The sequence below is a fragment of the Triturus cristatus genome, chromosome 8 (genome assembly GCF_964204655.1).
Source record: "Triturus cristatus chromosome 8, aTriCri1.1, whole genome shotgun sequence".
In the NCBI taxonomy this organism is placed as follows: Eukaryota; Metazoa; Chordata; class Amphibia; order Caudata; family Salamandridae; genus Triturus; species Triturus cristatus.
In genome coordinates, this window is record NC_140591.1 from 456673069 (window position 1) to 456696572 (window position 23504).

Sequence of the window (23504 nt, forward strand, 5' to 3'; positions counted from 1 at the left end):
TCCTGTCCCTTTCGTAATGCCTCAGTGGGATTTGAATCTGGTATTGACGTTTCTGATGTGCGCTCCCTTTGAGCCACTTCATAATTTTCCTCTTCGTCTTTTGACGCTTAAAACTGCTTTCCTGGTGGCCATCACCTCTGCTAGAAGGGTGAGTGAGCTCCAGGCTCTCTCTTCCAAGCCTCCTTTACTTTCTGTCCATCCGGACAAAGTTGTTCTCAGGACTCGTCCTTCTTTCCTTCCTAAGGTGGTGACTGCCTTTCACATTGGGCAGTCTGTAATGTTGCCCACCTTCTTTCCGCATCCCTCGAAATAGGAAGAGAGGCTCCACCGTCTGGACCCAAAACGGGCGCTGTCATTCTATTTGAATCGCACCAAGCAGTTCCGGGTGGACGACCACCTCTTTGTTGGTTACGTGGGCGCTAAGAAGGGACGAGCGGTGCACAAACGAACCATCTCTCGGTGGGTCGTTTTGTGTATCAAGGCATTTTACTCCCTCCTGTAGGGCTGAGGGCCCATTCTACTCGGGCCACAGCGGCTTCCACTGCCCTGGGACTGGGAGTCCCCTTGCCGGACATCTGTCAGGCGGCAACGTGGGCCTTCGCTGCACACGTTTGCTAAACATTATTGCCTGGACAGCCAAGTCCGGAGAGACGGCTTCTTCGGCCGTCCTGTTCTACAACTTTCTGGTGTGATCTTGGTTCGCAGACCCACCACCGGGGTTGGTATTGCTGAGGTATCTATTCTAAGGTGAGGAATCGAACTAACGTGTTTCTTTCAGATGAACAAGTTACTTACCTTCGGTAACGATGTATCTGTAAGAAACATTAGTTAGTTAGATTCCTCACAGACCCACCCATCCTCCCCGTTCTGCGAACCGATATCTAGGGTTGAGGTCATCCCTTTCAGGGCCCTAGTATTTTTTGGCACCAGCATGGCTCTGCGTTCCTGGCGCGGAAAGCTATGTGCAAGAACTGACGTCAGCGCGCGAGGGCGGCGTATAAGTACTCAGACGTAATCCCGGCGCCTGACGCCGACGACGGACGCGGAGTCGCAGATGACGCCTAGCGACGCGCAGGGGTATTGCTGACGAAAAACTTTACGGATCCAGCCTGACGCCTTGGGATATTCTAAGGTGAGGAATCCAACTAACTAATGTTTCTTACTGATACATCGTTACCGAAGGTAAGTAACTTGTTCTTTGGGGCCCCTCCCCCACTCCACACACACACTAATCCAGGTCTGTGTCTTCTGTCCTTACTGTAGGCTGTTGTCTTCCAGTCAGTAGAGTAGGCTGATGTTTGCTAGTTGTCGCTTTCACAAAGGTGAGGGCATAGAAGGAACAGATGGCTCCGGTGCTGACAAGTTAAAGTCTGATCAGAGCGTGTGAGATTCTGTAACTCATATAATTTGTGTGCAGAACGTTTTTACCTATTTTGGTTTTCTCTATTGTGGAAATTTGAAGAGGGTGTGAATTTAGTCACGTTCCAGTAACCAGCATCCCCGTCTCATGACCTTATTGCTGCAGGCTGTTGTATGGTAATTGTCAGTTTTTCAACAAGCAAGAAATCTAAACTGGTGGGTGAAAGGTCGAGTCTCGCAATTCTCCACTGACCTATCTTTCGTCCCATGTGAGACTTCCGTCTCACTTTTGTATGTTATCAGAAGGTCCCTCTGTTTTCACGTGTCTGCGGTTGTCATCTAGACTTCCTGTTTCTCGGTGAGGCTCTCTGCCCTCTCTGTTTTTAGCTCGTGGTCAGTGGTCTCACTGTTTGTGCAGAATGTTGTTTGGAGTCTTGACCTGTTTGAATGTGTTTTGGATCTTGCATTTTAGCTACGCTATACATTGTGTACCACTGTTTGTCATCCACACACTTCTCAGGAGATTGGCCCCAGTAGCTGCCACTGAGAATGTTATTGAATCATAAGAAAAGGTGGTGTGGCAATGCATCGTCTGCCATAATCTGTTTGTTATTCTGCAGGTCACAGTATTATATTACCGCTGGTTTGCCTTCTTTCTCAGTCTAGCCATGTTGGCCTGCGTCCTCCTAGATTGTTCGGTATTGGACGAGGTTCTATTGATAGGTGTGCATCAATGGTATTTTCATACGTAGAGGAAAGACCAAAATGCAATGACTCGCTCCAAATGGATCCAGACTACCCTTCACAACCCTTGGGTGAGACACGTAATTCTTCAGGACAGTAGAAAAGTAATATGTGCTTTGAAAGTGGTACACCTCTGATAAAAACTGCATGCATAATTTTTATTTTTTTATTTAAAGATCGTTCATAAAGGTTGACGTAACTTGTCGAAATGAATATATATCTATATATATATACATACATTATGCTGATTTTCCCACTTAAAGAATAATTTCATTCTTAACATTGTCCCTCCTCCATGTTAGGTGCACATTGATGTACTTGCTTGGTTATCCACATGTTAGGTGTATACTGATTGTGAGCAGCACATCATTTTATATAGTAATTGATTATATTTACTCTACTGGACATGCCCCTCAAAGCTTAATTAGAACCTTTTTATATATCTTTGCTCAATATGTTCATTGTTTGCGTTTGCAGAATGTAAATTTAACAAGAAAACCAGAAATAAAGCAGCCACTTCAACGTTTGCAAATATTGAATCAAAGAATTGTTACATGAGTAATGTTTTTTGTTTCCTTAGGAGTCACCAATATTTGAATTAATTAAGCAGTCGAGGGAACGAGAAGGACATGTAGATCAACCTGAACCAACCAGCAGCCTTAACCAACCCCTAGAACATAATCATACAGCAGCGGATCTGTAAGTAAACTACTTAAGAAGTGAGCAAACGAAGTAACCATAGTGGCATGAGTCTTTTGTCGTGAGAAGACTTGATTACACTGAGTGGCTTGTTATGAATCTTCAAAGGCGCTTGTCTGTAGAAATGTCATCTCACATAGCTGAACTATTTGGAAGGAGACACCAAAGCCTGAAGTGAAGAAACTGCTTATTTATGTATTCGGGTATCTTTACACAATATTGTAATGTTCAGCTACTTAGCTAACAAAATATTTTAGTGGCAACATGTTCATACTAACCTACCATATTCCTGTAGATAAATACGCTTCGATTTGATTGCTGAACTGGTTGGAGCGCAAGTCGAAACTCTGGGCGGCTTTGCCATCATCCCTGGCTGGTAGGATTGCCATAAAAAATGATAGTCCTCCCTAAATCTTTATACCTATGTGCTAATATACCCATCCCCCTCACCCAAGCTTTCTTCAAATCCCTCCGCTCTATCATAATTGCCCTGGTGTGGGCTGGAAAGCAGCTGCGAGTAAATTGGGAACTGCTGACACGTCCACTTTCCAGAGGTGGGCTGGGTGCCCCTGACCTCGAACTCTATGCATTATGTGCGCAAGCCCAATACCTTAAATTCTGGGTACACCCCATCCCTTTTCAGCCACATGTGGCAATCGAGAAAGATGTGGCAGATCCCACCCCCTTACATATAGCTTATATACAAGCCCTATCATAGAATGGCTAGTGAAGTGAACACGCTCGAGACTCTGCGGGGGCTTGGGATGGTCTAAGGAAACTAGTCAAAACCCCATGGCCATACGCACCCTCCACCCCACTTGCACATATCTACATTTTCCCTTTCTCAATGATAAGGGCTCTGTAGCACGAGGCTGAAACATGGGCTTTTCAACACTAGGCAACCTATACCCACCGGATACATTCCTAGAGCCGCCACAAAACCAAGAAGGTAATCCAACACCTATCCTGGAATTACTTCCATATTACCAATTCAGAGCCGCCTGTAAATCACTACACCCTACCTTCCCAGCAGCTCCTGCTATTATGACGCCACTAGAGCACTTATTGACTACCCCATCTCCTCGAAGACTGATCACTAGGTTATACAGCCTCACGCAGACAAGTGCCCCATTTGTTACCCCGAAAGGCCTGTCTCAATGGAGAGATGATTTTAACGAACTGCCCACAGACGAACAATGGTCATTCTGTTGCTCCCAGCTTGGACACCTATCCCTGAACTACAAGCTGAGGCTTATTCATTTTAAATTTATACATATGATGTATTGCACTCCTTTGCAATTACACAAGCTGGGGCTACGTCCAGACACACAGTGCTGGAAGTGCAAGCGAAAAGATGCAACCTTTCTACATGTTGCATGGGCCTTCCCATCCATTGCTGGATTCTGGGATAGAATGTACACAACGATACACGCGATCACTGGGTTAACGCTGAAACGTACACCACTGGTAGCCTTGCTAGGTTACGTTGAAGAGACCCCTCCTGAGAAACGTTGACTCATAGCTATGATGCTACTACTTGCAAAATGTAGACTGTCTATACACTGGGGCACCCCTAGAACCCCCGAATAGTTACCTGGGTGCAAGATATGGCTTATTGTCAAGAGCAATTAGCCACATTCTAGGACCTTATGCCCATGGCATTTCGCCCGAAAGACATTTGGGGACCCTTTACGACCTGGCTTAGAGAAAGAGGCGATATTATCCCAGACGACGCTGCACCAGCTACATAACAACTAGCATTGCCTTGCTAGCTGTCTAAATACACGCCAACTTGTGCTTACTACTCTCCTGTGTACGGGGAAGCTTACTCTGTAATATTTATGTGCAGATAGATATTGTCTCTCTTTTGAAATATGTTAAATGACTTGCCTGACCAGACCATAATCTTCAAAGCCAACTCCTGGTTAATACAACCTCTGTATTTGTTTTATTATACAGTGTAAAAATCTTCAAATGGTGCAGTAATTGCTGGAGCAATGTAATCTACTCTTTTTTGTGCTGGTTTACCAATACTCAATGTAGAGATACAATTCTCTAAAGAAGCTGTGTGGTTTGCTACTACATATTTGTTTATACCATGTTTATGTCTGAACAAAATTTCAATAAATAAAAGTATGCTTTGATTTGTAGCCCCCTCACCTATCCAAGCAGCCTTATTCAGTAGAAGTATGCTTTCCTATTTTCAGTTTCTATTTTTAGTAAATTCTCGTGTTTATTTTTCAGTGTTTTCAAGTGATTTAAATACCTTAAACAGTGGTTACACATTTTAGTGCCATTAAAACAACAAACAGTGATTTCCCTGAGTTTATGGAATGTTTTGCTTTTATTATTGCTTGCTTTCTGCACTGATAGAGCATGGTATATAGACAGTGTACGTTCAGTGTATATGAGGTCCAAATATATTTTTACAAATCAAACTTCTTGTAGTACACCATACAATACTTCTTCAGTGAGTCTTTGGTCATGCGCACTTGCTGTTTCCTTCCCATGTAAACCTTTTTCTGTGAAAAGGCCTTCTCAGGATCAGTACTTGAAACGGGTACCGCCAAAACAGCCAGTACACATTTTGCTAACTCTGGCCACTGACATAGCTTTCCATGCCTATACTGATGCACCTAAAATTGCGATTTTCTGGGACAGGTTCTGCAACATATGCGTTGAACTGGGCGCATATGCCCTTCGAGTGCAGCTGCCAAAAATGAAGCAGCACATTTGAAACTCTGTTGAAAATTCCCTTTAGTGGAAGGGATCTAGAACTTGTGCAGAGTAACACAGTGAGGCTTCATTGACTTCATGTGCCATGGTTGGTGGAGGAACATTTCTATGTATCATTGCAAGCCATTCTCATACACTGTAAAATAAAAGTTCCTGAATTGCTCCTCAACATATCTTTGCTTACCAAGTGGCAAGCACTGTAACATGGAACATGTTGCGGTGCCAAAGTCACTAAAAGTGCCACCCAGCCTACTCTCAAGGAGATGTTTAACATCTACACCAATTATGCTAAACACTCGGTAGACCAGGGTGTTTTCAGACTATTTTTTTATTTTATTATCTCCACTACAGTAGTCCTGTTTTCCTGTAAAAATCTAAGAATGCAGTAGAGTGTACTTTTTTTCACCTCACTATCAATATGCAACCAAAGATCTTCACATTTCTTGCCTTTGGCATCAGCACTCGGCAAAGATTCTGTAAACGGTTGCCACATGGATAATATAGCATTAGCGGCCTCTAGAACGGAGAATACCAGCTTAATGACACAGTTGGAATGACTTTCTTTGATTCCACACAAAGCACAAAATGAGAAATATTTGCATTTTAGTTACCACACAAAACAAAACTGCACCAGAATGGACTAAAAAGTCAATAACATTCTTTGTAAAGGTGCTTTCAGCATACCATCTAGCAAGGATCTCTTACAAGGAAGCACTTAGGCTCAGGTATTGATTTTGACAGGTCATCACACAACTTTTTCATATATACGTAGCTGAATCACTGCAAATGCAAATAATATCACTCAAATCTTTGTTGAACTTGATAAGAACGTTTTGCAGCAGCATTCCATGTTTTTCAAAAGTCTAGTGTCATATTTTCACCACTATCCCAGATGCTTGGTGACAGCACTCATTTCACATATACCTGTCACTACACATTGCATTGAATGTTTAAAGCTTGAGGTGTTTGGCAATTCACCTACTATCAATACTGTATCAAGGGTTTTTACCCATTCTCTGTGGGCAAATGAGATGGTACATATTGGGAAGGATTCTTATGAAACCAGCCATTTTACCTATCAGTGAAAGAATCAAACGTAGCCACAATATAAAATATGATTTTGATATTTCCTGATTCTTCACAGTTTATAAAATAATTAAACAAAACCTAAAACATGCATCTTTAGACCAAAGACCATAAAACTGAAAAAATCAAGCAGGAAGAAGAAACAATATTTTAGTGACCGCCTTAAACAACAAACTCAAGCAGAATGTTAGCCCAGTCTTTATTGCTGCTACCTTGTATAACTAAGGTACATTGTATTGGCCCCTTCAGGAAGAATTAAAAATGACTCCTCTTTCACTCTCCTTTTCCTGTATTTGAATGGCATTAGTTTGTGGTTGTGCAGGTGTTTTTTTCAGTGTTTACATGTTTACTCAGAAGGCGATTTCCCTTTTGGCGGAGTTTTATCAGTTATTATAGGTTTAAACCTAAAACAGGACAGCGTAAGTCTAAGGTGTTTATTTGTTCAGTCACGTCAGCACTTGGAAGATAATGGGTTAGATATCCATGTATTTATAGGTGTGCCTGCATAGCTGAATAATTTCAAATGTTGAAAGGCCCCAATGTTTGTTCATGCTGAATGTTGCCTCATGCTGCATGTTGCCTCAAACAGTATGCGGGCAGGGATTGCATCATGCTTCACGCACCATTTATCTCTAAAGTGCTCTCTTTTGCTAGAAAAGACGCCAGGATGCAGATCATAACAAGCAATCCCATTTTTGTAAGTATCTAAAGGGCACCCGACAAGCACACAAGAGTTCCCGATTTCTGTAACACCTACACTCCCAAATTCGTGATATCATATTTTCAAATACTAAACCTTAGACCCAATCTGGCTTAATCCGTCTATAGGTAACTAACTTTATCCTGATTCAAAGTACTTCAAACGACAGTCCCAAAAGCAATTCATCCCAACACCATGTCCCCAAATGACAATTGTAAGATACCAGTTTAAATTGGCTAGTATTAGTCACTCTTCCCAGTCTTGCTTACCATTCCTATTTCAAAGAGCCCATAGTATACTTGCTCAAATGCGAACTCAGCTGAAACAACGCAAACTTCCTCAGCCCCTAAACAGACAATATACAAGACAACTGTTCAGTAGGGAATAACAGATGTGCTAGCCCAACATTCAGTGTTGACCCCCTTCACGGACCATAACAACACTTTAACAACTTACATCTGGCAAGCAGAAGTTACAAAGAGGCTTGAAGACACCCTCCGAAAAGGGAATGAAGCAGCCTTTTAGACAGTGGCTTCACTCCCTGTGGGCTCCACAGCTACGCTATCCTTGCTTTCTAGGTATGTCTCATGCTGCCACTCCATCCCAGGCTGAGTAAAGAAATACCCAGTAAAGTTTATTTAAAAAATTCTTGCTTTCCTGGCTGTTTTTATTGTACCAAGAGTAATTATGTACTCTTGTATAATAAAAAAACAAAAATGCCTACCTACTTTGAGTTCTGCGCCAGTTGGTGAAACTGATGGTTGGTGGAGGTGCTTGAAGGCGTTGGCACCAGCCATCAGAAAGATTGTCCAGGGCTGGTGAAATCATAGCCCTGGCCTCAGGGCCCTGGTATGCCTCAGTGCCTCTCTCATCTGTGACATGTTAAAACGTCACTGCTAAAGGCATGCATGGGCACCTCAGGCTTAAGGTTTGAAGTGCCCATAGCTACACACCAGTCAGCTTGCCACCCCACCCTCGTCACTGAGTTGGGAAAGAAGGGGTGAAAGAGAATACTGAAACCTGGTACTTGCGACTGCACATGTATGAGGTTTCAGCTTTATGCTTCCGTGCTGCTTAAAGCAGAAAGGAGCTGTTTGTCTTCCTGAAGGGTTAAATGGAAGAGCAGGAGTCCAAATAGGACCTGAGTTGCCAGTAGGATACATAAAGAAAGATCTTAAATGTGTGTGTGTGTGTGTGTGTGTGTGTGTGTGCATATGGGTGACAGCGTGTATGTGTTGGATGACATGTGACTGTGTAGCACCTCTGCGTTTGTGAATGAAAGTGCGAGAGTGTCAGTGAAGGAGTGAGTCAGAGGTAAAAATGAATATGAATGAGTGAGTGAGGAAAATTACAGTGAGTGTAATTGAATGTTACTGTGTGCGAGACTCAGTGAATCTGAGTTAGACTGAGTGAGTCAGAGTCAGAGTCTGGGTCTGTCAGAGAATGAGTGAGACTGGTTGAGTCAAAGTGAATCAGAGTGAGACTGCGTGATTCAGAATGAGTGAGACTAAGTGAGTCAATGATTTCGACTACATTAGACTACGTGAGTCAGTGATTGTGGGACTGAGTGACAACTAGTGAGACTGAGTTGAGATTATCTGAGTGAGAGTGAGTCAGAATGAGTTCACATTAGTTTGCGTGAGTGAGATTAGGTGAATCAGAGTGATACTGAGTGAGAATCAGTGAAACTGTCGGTTTCAAAGTGAATCAGAACAAGACTGCCTAAATCAGAGTGAGTGAGACTAGGTGAGACAGAATGAGTGCAAATAAGTGGGACTGAGTTGAGACTAGGTGAGTCAGAGTGAGATTGAGTATAAATGAGTGAGACTGAGGATGAATGAGACTTAGTGAGCCAGAGAGAGACTGAGATTGATTGAGTCAGAATTAGTGGGAATTAGAGATTGAGTGAATCAGAATGAGCGATTTAGAGACGTACTAAGGGAGACTGAGTAAGAGTGAGACGGAGGGAGACTAAATTAGTAAGACATGGTATGATTGAGTGGAACAGAATAAGTGGAACTGAGTGAGACCGAGGGAGTAAAGTGTAGGTGTGAATGAGAGCAAGTGGATGTTAATTAATAACAGTAAGTGAGAGTGCGTGAGAGTAAGATTGATTGGAAGTGAGTGTGAGACTCCCGAACCCTCAGAAGAAATCAGGCTTGCTAAATGGAATTCAAGCCGAGGATTAAGCATCACCAATTTTTAAAGGTAACCAGCTGCCACTATTGTGAGGATAAGGTCAGAAAAGCAGAGACACCGATCTGAACTTTTGTGAAGTAATTGAACAGCAGGGTGGTCTCTGGAGTGAAAAATCTCTTAAACAATAGCATGAGAAAAGATACTGAAGAGTGTTGCAGAAAGGGGTGAGCTGTGGACAAAATGGGGGCAGTTCCAGAGGGAAGGAGCAAATTGAGACCCACCTAGACTGACTGAAATAGAGACAGCACTCTCCTGGTCAAATTGCCCATTAACCTACCTGCGTTCGTTTTGCCAGTAAGTTGGGTAGGAATAGTGGCAAAAGCATACTAAAGGCGTCACATAGGCGTTCGAAAAAATGGTGTTCTGCTTTAGATAAATCGACGCAAAGAGGCATCAAGAACACCATAGTTTCCCAACATCACATGTGCCTACATAACGGAGCTAATACGTTTTACATATTATATTTTAGTATAGCTGTTTATTTGTCATGAAAGATTTTATTTCCCTCAGTACAAGGGATTTAGTTGCCTGCTCTGTATTAAATAAAAACATTAGCAGGTTTACCCCTATTTCTTGAGTAGTTATCTCACTAATAGCAAATATAGCCAGTGGTTTAATCAAAATTTCTAGGTATCTGCGCTCATCACAATGCCACGTGTCTGGTAACGTATAAATACATTTTTCAGTATCACATGACGGAACCCATTCAGAATTGTCTTATTTTGGCATCTGTTTATTCTTCAAGTTTATGTTATAATATTGAGATAGACTGAAGAGGAAATGCACATGGGTATGTTTTATTAGTCTGAATTAAGAGGCCGTAAGTGCAATGCAGACTTTTATTGAACCCAACAAAGAGCAAGCGTTCTTCCTCTTTTCCAAGGGCTCTCTCTCCACTCAAAATTACATATTGGCATCATGCGCCATCTCCCTTCACCATCCTGATACAGAAGTGCTTCATAATTTTGTTTTAGTATTGTCCTGCATGTGAATCTTGTCTTTATATCACCCATCAGTTATCATGGGTACTTTTAAAAGAAAGACAATGAGCGGTCATGCGTGTTCGTACAGCAGGAAAATATGACGGACCACCCGTTAAATATGTAGTAGATAAATAACAAACCCATGAGAATATCCAAGATAATAATCCATTGGCAGCTGTGTGTTAAATCATACTTTTAAAACGTAACATCCTTCTTGTGCGGCCATCCGCACAAACAAAAAAGTCTCATGATGGTAAGCATTTTTGTGACTTCAGAGCCACCTTGTGATGCTGGTGAATAGTAGATCTGTAGCGCATAGAGATTTGTCCCGGCGAGTTGTGACTGAGCCAGGGTGTTGAGGTACTCACTGCCAAGCAGTGTCACTGCTGGGCCTGGTTGTCTGAGGTTGTTCTCACCCACCATCCTGTCCGTTGCCTGACATGGAACACTGTGTCCCAAAATATATATATATTTTTTTAACTTTATTTATGAGTTTTTAAACAAGGCTTAACAAGGCATTGTTATATCAGGCAGTGCAAACAATCCCATACATGTATAATCAACCTCCTTTTCTACATACAAAGTCCAGTTTCATGTCCAGACAGACAGAAATTCACAGGTGGCAGTGACACACTAGCGGCGACATTAAGATCCCGATCTTATATGTACATCAGTCCTTAATATCACTTACCAATAAAAACCACTCATCACTTTCGAATACAATGCCACTTATGGGGTAGATGTGTTCATGGAATCCTGGGCTAGTAGATAGCCTTGCAATAGTCCCCAAATATCTTTGGGCTTAGAGGCAGGAGGCAATAGTTCAGCATACGTGGTAGTTTGCTCTTGACAGTACACCAAATCTGCAAGCCATTCCTTAAACTTCGGTGCTCGACCCCTTCCCCATCTACAATGTGTCCCAAAATAGTTGTCGCCAAATAAGTAAGGCGTGATGGCACCTATTTTGAAGGGTTAGGGATGGAGGAAGAGGATTGGGAGGGGGAGCATGATCCCTTAGAAATCCCGCACCAGTAAGATGTGGACTGGTATGTTGAGTTGGGTGATGCCAGTGGTTTGGACACCTCCCCAGACTCTGGCATGCTTTCCCCCCTTACCCTGGCTACGTATGAGGGAGCATCATTTGCCATAGTGGTGTTTAGGGCGGCAGAGGTCCTGGACTTGCAGCTCCCTACAGTGGCGGTTAAGACTAATGTCATGACAGAGGTCCTGCAGCCTGGGGTCTCCAGCTCGGAACCCCTACTGCCCTTTAATTAAACCTTAACTGACATCCTTCTGGGTACCTCGTCCAAATCCATCACAGGGGTTCCTGTGACTAGGACGGTCGCCCGCCGCCATCGCCCAGAAACGGGCAACCCACTTTTCCTCACCACCCACCCCACAAAACTTGGTGGTCCATGCTTCAACTTCCCATGGGTGTTCCCTTCCGCACCCCCGGACAGGAAATCCAAGAGACTGGAGAGTTTCAAAAAGAAACATTTTTCTCCCGCCAGTCTGGCATTGCGGTCGGTGAACACTCCATGCCTTTTGGGCTACTCTTCCCTTTCAGTATGGGACACGGGTGCGCAAGGGCTACCTAGAGTCTCGGAGGAGGACCGGGCTGTACTGTTGCACACTATTTCAGATGGGAGAGATGCAGCTAAGTTCGCCATCAGATGTGGCTTGGACATGACAGACTCGCTGAGCAGAGCGATTTCGACGACGTTGGCCGTTGGTCACCATGCCTGGCTGAGAACATCTGGTTTTTCGGGGGATGTCCAGGCTAACCTCATGGACATGCCCTTTGATGGCTCCTGTCTGTTCGGAGACAAAGTGGATACTGCCCTTGAGCGTTTCAAGGACTCGCAGGCCACGGCTAAGTCTTTGGGACTCATCACATTCCCTAGGGCCTCATCCGCTTTTTTCTCCTTTCGTGGGTATGGAAGGGGCTATCAACTGTGCCAACCCTACTCCGGCCAGTGGGACGCGCAAGGTCAGCAACCTCTGAGGGGCTATGGACGCGATTCAACCCGGTCGTATGGGTTGGGAAGCAGAAGTCAAGCCAAGCCACGATTCCCTCCTCTACCGCAAAACCTTCCTAGTCCGATCCCCCAGGATCACTCTTAGTTGGTCGGTAGCAGAGTACGCCTTCATCTCCACTACTGGCGAAACATCAAATCGGACAAGTGGATATTGCAAATAGTAAGGGGCTATTCCCTGCCCTTAGAGACAACCCCTCCATCTATGCCTCCAGTGTACGATCGGCTGATGGAGGATCACCTTGGCTTACTCCGCGAGGAAGTCAAGACTCTGTTGGCCAAGGAAGCTATAAAGAGGGTTCCCGGGCAAGAAGTAGACAATGGTTGTTATTCCCGTTACTTTCTGGTCCCATAGAAGGATAGAGGCCTTCGTCCTATCCTAGACCTCAGAGCCCTCAGTTACTTCCTCAAAAAGGAGAAGTTCAAGATGCTCACCCTAGCTCAGGTCCTGTCTGCCCTGGACCCGGAAGACTGGATGGTAGGGCTGGACTTGCAGGGTGCCTATTTTAATATCCCCATCCTTCCTGCCCATCATCCCTACCTGCCGTTTACAGTGGGCCACGAGCACTTTCAATTTGCATTGCTTCCCTTCGGCCTCACCAGCGCCCCTCGGGTGTTCACAAAGGTGATGGCAATGGTCGCAGCCCATCTGCGGAGATCAGGGATTCCAGTCTTCCCCCATCTCGAGAACTGGTTTTTGAAGGTGGGCTCGCCCCAAACTGTTGTCTCACACCTCCAGACTGCGGCAAACCTCCTGCATTTGCTGGCTTCACTATCAACGTGCCGAAGTCACACCTGACCCCCTCTCAGACACTCCCTTTCATTTGAGCGGTTCTGAACACGGTGCAGTTTTGGTCCTATCCTCCCGAACGGCGAGTCCAGGATATTCAGGCTATTATACTGATGTTGCAGCCTCTATCCTGGAGTTCAGTGAGAATGACTCTGAGGCTGTTGGGCCTCCTGCATCCTGCTAGTAACCATGCACAAGATCACTGCGATAGACCTGCAGTGGTGGCTAACAGACCGCGTTTGGTTGAAGGGAATAACCCTCTCCCTTCCCCACGCAGATCTCACAGTAGTGACGGATGCGTCCCTTCTGGGAGGGGGTGGCCATCTGGGGGAGGTGAAGATCAGAGGACTCTGGTCTTCGGCGGAAGCCAAGCTCCATATCAATCTGTTGGAACGTGGGGAGATCCGACTGGCACTGAAACCCTTCTCGCCGTCGATAAAGGGAAGGCTCGTGCAGGCATTCACGGGCAAAACTAACGCCATGTGGTACTGCAACAAACAGGGCAGAGTAGGGTCGTGGACTCTCTGAAAGACGCTCTGTGTCTCTGGACTTAGCTGGAGCAACAGAGCATTTCCCTGGTGATTTAACACCTGGCCGGTTCTCTGAACGCTTGGGCAGACAAGCTCAGCCGAAGGTGCCTTGCGGATCACGAGTGGCGTCTCCATCTGGAGGTGGTACACGGTCTCTTTTAGCGGTGGGGTGAGCCTTGGTTAGACCTGTACACCTCCAAAGAGAATCCGCAATGTCAACAGTTTTACGCATTGGAGTTTCCAAGGCGGCTCTCACTCAGCGATGCTTTTCATCACGAGTGGAGCTGAGGCCTTCTATACACCTTTCCGCCCGTACAACTCCTGCCAAGAGTGCTCAAGAATATCAGGAGTGACTAGGCACAAGTTATTCTTGTGGTGCCAGACTGGGTACGGAGAGTTTGGTATCCAGAGCTTCTAGACATGAGCATCGATCCTCCGGTCAGGTTGCCCCTTCAGGAGGATCTTCGCTCGCAGCAGCAGTGGAGGGTCCTCCACCCGAACCTGTCCACTCTCCGCCTCCTTGCGTGGAGATTGACCAGCGACAGTTGACAGCTTTCGACCTCCCTGCCAAAGTCTGTGAGGTTATTATGGCAGCCAGGCGTCCCTCCCAATCTCCCCCCCCCCCCCCCCCCCCCCCCCAAAATCGGTATACGCCTGCCGATGGAACAGTTTTTGTAAATATTGTCCAGACCGGTCTAGTGACCCTCCATCTGCATCTTTTTCTGATGTCCTCCTGTTTATACTTTTCCTTGGTCCGGCAGGGCTCTGCTCTCCTTAAAGGGCTATATTTCTGCAATTTCCTCCGGCTGCTTGATCAGCCTTCTTTTTTCAAATCTCCTCTGGTGCAGAAGTTCTTGGAGGGGTTAACGCACTTGTTCCCCCCTTCACCCTTTATTATGCCACAGTGGGACCTTAATTTGGTTCTCACCTTTTTGATATGCGCACATTTGCCCTCTATGGCTGCTCACCATCAAAACAGACTTTTTAGTGACATTAACATCTGCCAGGAGAGTGAGCGAACTGCAGGCACTGTCATCACAGCTTCCTTACCTGACCGTCTTCTTGCATAAAGTGGTGCTCTGTACAAGGGCATCTTTTCTCCCTAAGGTGGTGACACCCTTTCACATGGGACAGTTGCTTACTCTTCCCACCTTCTATGTACCTCCGCACCCTTCCAAGGAAGAGGAGCGTTTCCTTAATCTGGACCCAAAAAGAGCGTTACCGTTCTATCTCGATTGAACTAAAGAGTTCTAGGTGGATGACCAGCTCTTCATGGCGTACGTGGGTGCAAAGAAAAGGTGTGCTGTCCAAAGGAGCACTATATCCTGCTGGGTTATCCTCTGTATCAAAATTTGCTACGCCTTAACGAAGAAAGATCCCCCTGAAGGGCTAAGGCCCCATTCCACCAGGACAAAAGCGGCCACCACGGCTCCTCAGCATGGTGTCCCTGTTTCTGATATCTGCCAAGCAGCCACATGGGCAGCGCTGCACACGTTCGCCAGATACTACTTCCTGGATTCCCAGGTTCGCAGAGAAGGCCTGTTTGGTCGCTCTGTTTTGTAGAATTCTCCTGTCTAAGCCTTTCCGCAGACCCTCCTCTAGGATGGTATTGCTTGGGTATCTGTTCAAAGGTAAGGAATCTGCCGCCACATGTCTCTATCTGATAAGGCGTTCCCGAAGGTAAGTAACTTGTCCATTTGATTGAGACATGATCTAGCCGCATATTCCTTACTGACCCACCCATCCTCCCCGCACTGCAGAATTGTTTTTAGTGTCTGGGATGTTCCCCTTCAGGGCCCTGGTTGTTAATTCTTTAACACACCATGTTCATCACTCATGGCTTCGTGCTTCTGGCGCGGAAATTCGGGAAAAGTCTAACGACTGGGTGCCGGTTATATTGGCGACGCGGATGTGACGAAGACAAACACGACGTCACGCAGAGTCGACCGACACCACCTACCGGCGCGCAGGGCTACTGCTAATAAAAATCTTATGGATCTAGTCTGACACCTGGAAGTTCAAAGGTAAGGAATCTGCGGCTAGATCATGTCTCTACCAGATAAGGCGTTACGGAAGGTAAGAAACTCGTCCATCAGCCCACTAGACGTACAGCGTTCACCGATCGCAATACGCTTCTTAAAGGTTTCCTGACTGTTAGATTCCCTGTCTGGAGGCAAGGAAGGGAATGCATTTGTGTTGACCTCAGATGTTGAGGCGTGCCAACCAGGCTCTTTGAGCAGGTGTGTGGGAGAGGAAGGCTTGGTCTCCTGAGGTGGGGTGAAAGCGTCAGGCAATCATGCACTGCACAGGAGCCTCTGTGCAAGGTTTATCCGGGGCTCCGAGGAGAATGTCGGTGAGGGCTTTGCTAAAGGGAAACAGTGGTTTAGCCAAACCGGCTTCATGGTAAAGTACCTCTGTCAAGACATTTGTCGTTACCTCAGCAGCAGCCAGCTGAAGGTCAAAGTCCTCTGCCACCCTGCCCATCATGGTAGTGAAGAATATTCCTCCCTTCAACACGGGGCTTGGAGGCGAAAGCCAGAGTCCAGGAAGGTGTCCAGGCCACTGGCATCACCCAGCCCCTCATACCAGTTTTGTGCTGGCTTAGGGTCCTCTTCTTGGGGACCAAACCCTTCCTCCTCATGTCTCCCTTCAGGAAGGAAGGGTGGTTCTAGGGGTAGGTATAGATTGGTCGACATCAGACTGTGCCAGTTTGGAATCAGAGATAATGATCGGCTCATCGTCGAGCGGCACAGGAAGCATCGCGGATGGCACCAGAATGAAAGGAGCTAGACACCTGTTGGAATGTGGATTATTAGTAGGCGTAAGTCTGCACCTCCTACTAGAAATGAGGCCACCAACTCAATATAAGGTCTAGATAAATTATTCCTTTGCACAACACTCGGTACCTGGCAACAAACAGGCAGGCTTAACTTAGGAGACAGGTGTGTGAAGCATTTAAAAACACCAATACATTAAATAAGTAATACACAACACTCAATAAAAATCCACAACTAATTTATAAAAATGGGAAATATTTTTACGATAAAAATGACACCAAAACGAAACAAAATCCAATGTAGGTAACCAGAGTTTTGAATTTATAAAGAATAAACACTTTATAGTGTTTAAAAATATGTAGCACCAACTTGGGACATCTGGTTATGCTTGACCAGGACAAATTCAAAGTTTGAGGCCGACTGCGATGGAGCCCTGGTCAAAATTTTACCTTTGCAATTAGAAACTTTCATTGAGGCTTTTCTCTCGTCGTTGAGCGAGGCTCCTCTTCAGACTGGGAATTGAATTGATGACGGCGGCTTGGCTCAATGCAGCACCTCAGTGAAATCCTGGAAGTATTGAGCTCCGAAGCTTTCAGCAGGACAAACCTAAAATCCAGTTCGCAGTTTGACATCGGTGGCCTGACTCGTCAATGGGTCGGTCACCTTATGGAGCTTTTTCTACAGGTTGCTCCAAACTTGTGGAACTTTATTCCTGAAGTTCTTCTTGAGGGTTCCATTTATCAAAAAAAAACAATCAGCGGGTGTAGAAGCTCTGAGATGGTCCTTGAACGTTTGGAACTACAATTCCCACTATCCACCTGGTCAAATCCTTAAACATCCACTGGATGCACTCCAGGCTGGGGACTTCTCGGGAGACATGGTGCAGGTGAGCTCTGTTAACCTGTTGCTTTCAGGTAGTCCACTCCTTAATCCTTTTTGAAGCAGGCCAAGTCCTGAGGGCTGCAGTTCTAAGTTTGCCACAAGAGCATTCCTTCAGAGTGCAGCTCTTTGCAGGGCAGTCCTTCTTCTCCTTGTAGTTTCAGGCAGAAGATCTGAGTTGCTATGCAGCTTTCACATATTTATGTAAAGTTCTGAGTGTGACAAGTAGGACGGACACCCCTGTCCAATTGGGTACAGGGTGCCAGCCGAAAGCATGACACTTCCTCAAAAGTGTGGCATATTCTTGTCCCACAAAGCACTGTTCTTTAACATTTAGGATGAAGAATTTCTCTCCTTGGGAGTAAGAGCTAGCTAAGCCAACCTACCTGGGTGGCTCATTTCCATTAACACTCCCCTTCCAGACCTCCTGCAAATTCCATTCCTAGGGCTCCCATCTGACTGGGGGTGGGGGTACAGGAAGAGGGGATAGGCCTGGCTGGCATTCCTTACTGTCCTGCTTTCTTTGAAGCCCAGTTTGTTTACCAGCCCCCTTCTGGCCTGTTTGCTGCAGAGCTCCTCCTACCAGATACCCTCGGCCTCAATGCAGCCCAATTATCACCTCATCAAAGCAGTTTGGCTAAGCCTGTTCAGGGCTGGCCAATTAGAAGAGAATGGTAGAAGGCTGGATTTTGACTCACAGAAGAGGAAAGTTCTATAGCTTCTTTTCTCTATTAGTTATGATAAATTCAACAGTGGCAAGTTCTTAACAATCTTTTATGTCCTTGAAATATTAATTTTAGCTTACTCTTGTCAATAGTTACACTGTATTACAGTATTCCCATGTTAGCCTATAAAACTAAAATGCTACTATGGAGGAAAACAAAATTGGTAGTTTTTCCCTCACCGGGGCATACAAAACATCTTTTAAAATGTCTCTGCTTTTTTCTACATTGCACCCTACCATGGGGTCACCTAGGATAGACTTATGGGGTGGTGACCTATATGAAAAAATAAGGTAATTTAATACTTAGGAAGTACCTTTAAATCCAAAGTCAGATTTGCATGTAATTTAAATTTAAAAGGAGCTTGCAAAGCAGGGCTGACTTTTAAAATGACACCAGGCAACATAGTAGTGCACACTTCAGTGCCTCAAAGCTGCTGGGCCTCTAAACCTACATGCCCTACCATATGCTAAGGACTTACAGGTAGATTGTCAATGCCAGTTGTAATTACACCTAATTACCATATATTTTTTTAAAATAAATTATAAACTTTTTATTGTAATTATAATCAAGGCACAAATTAATCAGGTAGTACATACAAGCAATATATCCAGACATCAGCGGTTTTTCGGCAATTGGCTTATGGATATTACATATACCACAACAGAAGACAATATTCCATGCATTACATTCCCGTCTCCCCTTCATTTTCATTGTCAGACTCCCCCTCCGCCCGTATCTCTGGTGGCTCACAGATGTATCCCCTGTATTTATTCCAGGCCCCCCAGACCCTGCTCCACTTCTTAGGGCAGCCTCGATTGATAAATACTGCTTTTTCGGCCACCATGGCAGTATCCAGATCCCCACACCAGGCGGTGAGTGTTGGTGACTCTCCCACACCCCATTTTTGTGCGATGTTGCGCTTCGCTATCAGTATCCCCAATGTGGCCCACTCCTGTCCTGGGCGCGTAAGATCGTTCGGTTCCCATACGTTTAGTAAACATCTCCTGGGTTCGGGCGCTAACGACACCTCCACCGTCTGTGATATGGTCCTCATCACTTTTACCCAATACTCCATTATCCTGGGACACTCCCACACAGTATGGAAGAATGTACCCTCCTCCCACATAGTCTCAAGCAGTATGGGTGTGATGCTGAACCTATTTTGTGAAGAGTGTATCTCGTATAATAGGTTCTATGTAGAATTTTGAGCTGCACTAGTTTAAGTCTTGAGGGTATTCCCACCTCCCGCGGGGAGGCCAACGCCTCACGCCATTCGGAATCCTTGAAGTCACCCATATCCCGGGACCACTTTTCCCTGAGTGCCACGTGTGGGTCAGGTAGATTGTTCACTAATTTTCGGTAGGTAAAGGAAGTAGCCCGCTTATGCATACAGTCTGTCAGCAGCCTATCCTCTAGGGGGGTGGCCTCAGGAACCTCGGCGCCGGGTGACAGGACCGCCCGTAACGCATGCCTTATCTGCAGATATCTAAAGCTTTCAGAGGGCGCTAGTTTATATTGCGTTTGAAGGCGCTCAAATGTAATTACCTCCCCCTTGTGCCACATGTCGCCCACTGTAGATATACCAATTGCGTCCCACTTATCAAAGCCTTTGTAATGCCTCAGGCCGCCCAGACGTTGTGTATCCCACAGAGGGGTAAGTTGGGTTATTGTTCCCTTCCAGCCTAATTTAGCGTGTGCTTCATACCATAGGTTGACAGTCTGCCTTGTGGGTCCGATTACGGCTGGTGTACGCTTCCTGTTATAAAGTGCGGACATCATGCCCTCAACCCCCAGTCCATGCCTATCTGCCTTGAAAGCGGGATGCGTCTGTGGAGCGTGGATCCACTGATTGATTACTTTCAATTGGGCCACCCAATAATATAGCTGTATGTCGGGGAGTGCAATGCCGCCGTCGTACCACCCTCTAGTCAGTTTGCGCTGTGCTATGCGTGCAGGTTTGTTCCCCCACAACAGCCCGGAGCCCGGAGACCTGAGCCGCTATCTTTTTAAAGTAGTCTGGTGGCACTGGGTATGTGGTATTTTTCAGCGCGTACAGGAATCGAGGCAGCTCCATCATTTAAAAAAGCGCTGCCTTTCCCAGCAGCGTCGGAGGCAGCGCCCCCTAATAAGTTGCATCCCTTTTTAAACGCTCCTGGGGAGGCATGAGATTTCTTTTAACAAATTTGCCCGGGTCCGCCGTGATATAGATACCTAGATACTTAAAGACGTCTTCCGAGATCTGCAGTTGGCAGTCCATTGGGAGTTGCGGTGGCGGGCCCTGGAGCACAACGAGTATCGACTTGGACCAATTTATAGTGTACCCGGACGCCCGACCAAACTGGTCACATATATTTAGGAGTACCAGAATGGGTCGTCTAGGGGAGGTCAAGTAAAGTAGAACGTCATCCGCATACAACGAGATGCGGTCCTCCCATCCTTCCGTCCACCTAAGGCCCCGGATCATTGGCTCCCACCTGATCCATGCCGCTAATGGTTCCAAGACTAGTGCAAATAACAGCGGCGACAGCGATGACCATTAGCCGTCACATGTGCCAGTGGTTTTGTATTGAGGAGATGTACCCATGCGCAGAACTTTGGGCCAAAGCCCAAGTGCGTGAGTACCGCGAACAAGAAGGGCCACTCCACCATATCGAACGCCATACGGGCGTCCAATGACAGAAGAACTGCTGGCTCTTGAAGATAAGGTATGCAGGCCATCACTCCATGCAGACGCCTCAAGTTCAATGCTGTGTTCCTATTGGGCATGAACCCGGACTGGTCCGGGTGAGTCAGGGTTTTGAGGTGTGGGGTCAGCCTGAGTGCAAGGAGTTTTGCTTGAATTTTGGCCTAGCATTGATTAAGGAAATGGGGCGGTAGGAGGCACAGTCCTCCGGGGGCTTCCCCGGCTTTGAAATCGTCACCACTGTGGCTAGGCACTGATCCGGCGGGAGTTCGCCTGTTTTTAGACTGTCACAGTACATATTAAGCAGGTGCGGGGCCACAGTCCCCGCCAACCTTTTATAAAGTTCTACGGGGATACCATTAGGTCCTAGTGCTTTCCCAGATAGCAAGGAGCCAATCACCACCTGCAGCTCATCGGTTGTAAGGTCCGCTTCCAGTGTAAGGGCCATCTCCGGTGTAAGTTTGGGCATTGCAATATCTTCTATATAGGTCAGCGCCTCTTTCACGGACATCTCTGACAGTGATGTGTAAACCTGCTAGAAATGTTCTGCTAACATATGCACTATTGCGCGCGGATCGGTCACTCTTAAATTATCCCTTGTTTGAAGCTGCGCTATCCACTTTCTGTCTCGCTCCCTTTTATCAAGCCATGCCAGAAGCTTCCCGGCTTTATCGCCAGTCTCATCTATCTTATGCCTCGTAGCCGAAAGTCTGAGTTTAGTCACCTCCCTAAGATATTCCCTATGTAGTTGTTGTTGAAGGCTTAAGCGTTGGGCCGTGGCCGGAGTTGGATTGTGAGAGTGTTGGGCGTCCGCCTTCTGTAATTCCGATTCTATAGCAGTGAGCTCCCGCTGCCGTTCTCGCCTATATCCCGTGATAGAAGCGATGGCCTGCCTTCTTAGCACGGTCTAATAGGCCTCCCACAGGTTGGTCGGAGAGTGGACCAATGTAACATTTTTTTGGAAGTAGTGTTGTGTTGTGGTGAGCATAGTTTTCATGAACTTGGGAACCCCCAAGTATCCAGGGAGTATGGGAAAAATTCACCGCCGCTGCCCCCCTTGGTGATATGTGTACGTCAAAATAATTGGAGAATGCTCGGAAATGCCCCTGGGTCGAATTTCAATTGTGTTCACATTTTTTAAACTTTCTGGGGATGCTAGAAAGTAGTCTATTCTGGACAAGCTGTTATGTACCCCCGATTGAAAAGTGAATTGTCGCGCCACGGGGTGGCGGTGCCGCCTTACGTCCGTAAGCCCTAGGGCATCCATAAAGCTCCCCAGGTGTGACACCCCGAGGTCCGCTCCCTCGCAGGGTTTCGGTCCAAGGTCCCATCCACCATGGCATTGAAGTCTCCCTCAATCAGTAGTTCTCCCTCCGGGAGATCGAGGAGGAAATCACTGAGGGCTGGGAGCGTGACTGCATGCAGTGCCGGGCGGACCATAAACTGATACTATATTGATAGGGTGCCCTTCCCACTGACCTATTAGAGCCACAAAGCGGCCGCCTGTGTCAGTCTTCGTTCTATGTATTTTGAGTGGTGACTGTTTTCGCAGTAGGATACCTACCCCTCTGGATCCCGACGAGAACTCCGAGTGGGCTACCATCCTAAACCCCCACCTGTCTAACGCCCGACAGGCGATATCAGTGAGGTGCGTCTCTTGCAACAGGACCACCGCCGGGGAACTTCGTTTAAGACACTGTAATACCAAACCTCTTTTAATTTTATCCCCTAGGCCATGTACATTCCATGTAATTAGTGATAGGGACGTCACCTGTGTGTTAGAGACCTGCCCTCGCTCAGATGGCTGTGAGTTTGGTGTTGCCATTACAGTTAGAGTGTGTAGTTGGTAGGACGGATTCACATGAGCAGTGCCATTACAAACCCCTGTCTGGAAATGTGTCATACCCGAGTGCCTGCGTATTAGGTGCTAACAATAGAAAACATAACCATAACAACGTACCCATACCCTCCACCCCCCTCCCTGCCTCCCTGCTAGACGGACTTAAAACTACCCACCACCACAACTTTGCAGAGCGCTTCATACCCAAGCCCTGTAACAGTACTTGCGTTTCGGGGGTGAGAAGTCCGGGGAACGCCATAGTCTACCCCCTCCTTGAAGATCATTATTTATTCAAACCTCGCTTTAGCCGCATGGCAAGTCCTACAACCGCGGATCCTGGCCCGCCTTCCCATCAGATGGGGATGATCACAATAATCGGATACCATCCGGCGGCGTGTCCATTACTTCTTTATTGGCTACCCTTCAATACGTCCTTGCAGGTCTGCGTGGTCCGTGTGTGCCATGCTCCTCTTTTTCAATCTTCAGCGGCCATAATGTCATCCAGCGTCACTTTATTTGCTCCCTCTCCTTCCGGAGCTTTGTCTGGCGTGTCTCTGCGGTCCGGCAAAGCCGGTGAGTCTTTTGCGTAGGCATAAATGTCCAGTTTGCCCTGGGTGGTGGTGCGTGGGCCCCTGCCCCCCATACTTATCTGGGGAACTTTGCACCTGATGGTAATCGCCGCCGCCAGGCGCGGGATTGTCCCTTCCCGCGCGGCCTGTTGGGTTTCCCGCAGCACAA

The 23504-nt window shown here is 46.5% G+C and overlaps 1 protein-coding gene across 1 annotated transcript in view; it reads left to right on the forward strand.

The window, feature by feature from the left end:
* The window catches only part of RB1 (RB transcriptional corepressor 1), a 1278597-nt gene that overhangs the window by 928310 nt on the left and 326783 nt on the right, over window positions 1–23504 (forward strand). Inside the window, exon 18 of the mRNA XM_085621884.1 lies at window positions 2684–2802. Coding sequence (XP_085478010.1) covers window positions 2684–2802 — 119 coding nt within the window. The remainder of the gene's footprint in view (window positions 1–2683; window positions 2803–23504) is intronic.